Source organism: Priapulus caudatus, unplaced genomic scaffold (assembly GCF_000485595.1).
Source record: "Priapulus caudatus unplaced genomic scaffold, Priapulus_caudatus-5.0.1 Scaffold28836, whole genome shotgun sequence".
In the NCBI taxonomy this organism is placed as follows: domain Eukaryota; kingdom Metazoa; phylum Priapulida; class Priapulimorpha; order Priapulimorphida; family Priapulidae; genus Priapulus; species Priapulus caudatus.
In genome coordinates, this window is record NW_014605896.1 from 1 (window position 1) to 398 (window position 398).

The following is a 398-nucleotide window of genomic DNA, read 5'->3' on the forward strand; positions in this document are numbered from 1 at the left end:
GTCAGTTGCTTTTGAAATTATATTGCCTTGGAAGCGCGCAAAAAATGTTGCTGCTTTTTTACCAATCGCACAAATATCAATCTCAACATTCTTATCATGCCAATCAGACATTTCATTGATAGCCGCTTTAAACATGTTGGTATTCAAACCACCACATAAACCACGGTCTGTAGAAATCACAATGTAACCAACACGCTTAACGTCTGCACGATCTTGCAGGTAAGGGTGTTTGTACTCACAATGCGCTTGAGCCAGATGACTTAAAACCGTACGCATTTTATCCGCGTAAGGACGTGAAGCACGCATACGTTCTTGTGCTTTACGCATTTTACTTGCCGCAACCATCTCCATCGCTTTGGTGATCTTTTGTGTATTTTGTACACTCTTGATCTTCGTGC

The 398-nt window shown here is 41.5% G+C and overlaps 1 protein-coding gene across 1 annotated transcript; it reads right to left on the minus strand.

Moving 5' to 3' along the window:
- Window positions 1-62: 62 nt before the first annotated feature.
- Window positions 63-393, minus strand: LOC106820589 (ATP synthase gamma chain-like; the record flags this gene model as incomplete). Its single annotated transcript, XM_014825096.1, has 1 exon — window positions 63-393. A coding segment is annotated over one exon (331 nt), but the record flags the coding sequence as incomplete, so codon positions are not given.
- Window positions 394-398: the final 5 nt, after the last annotated feature.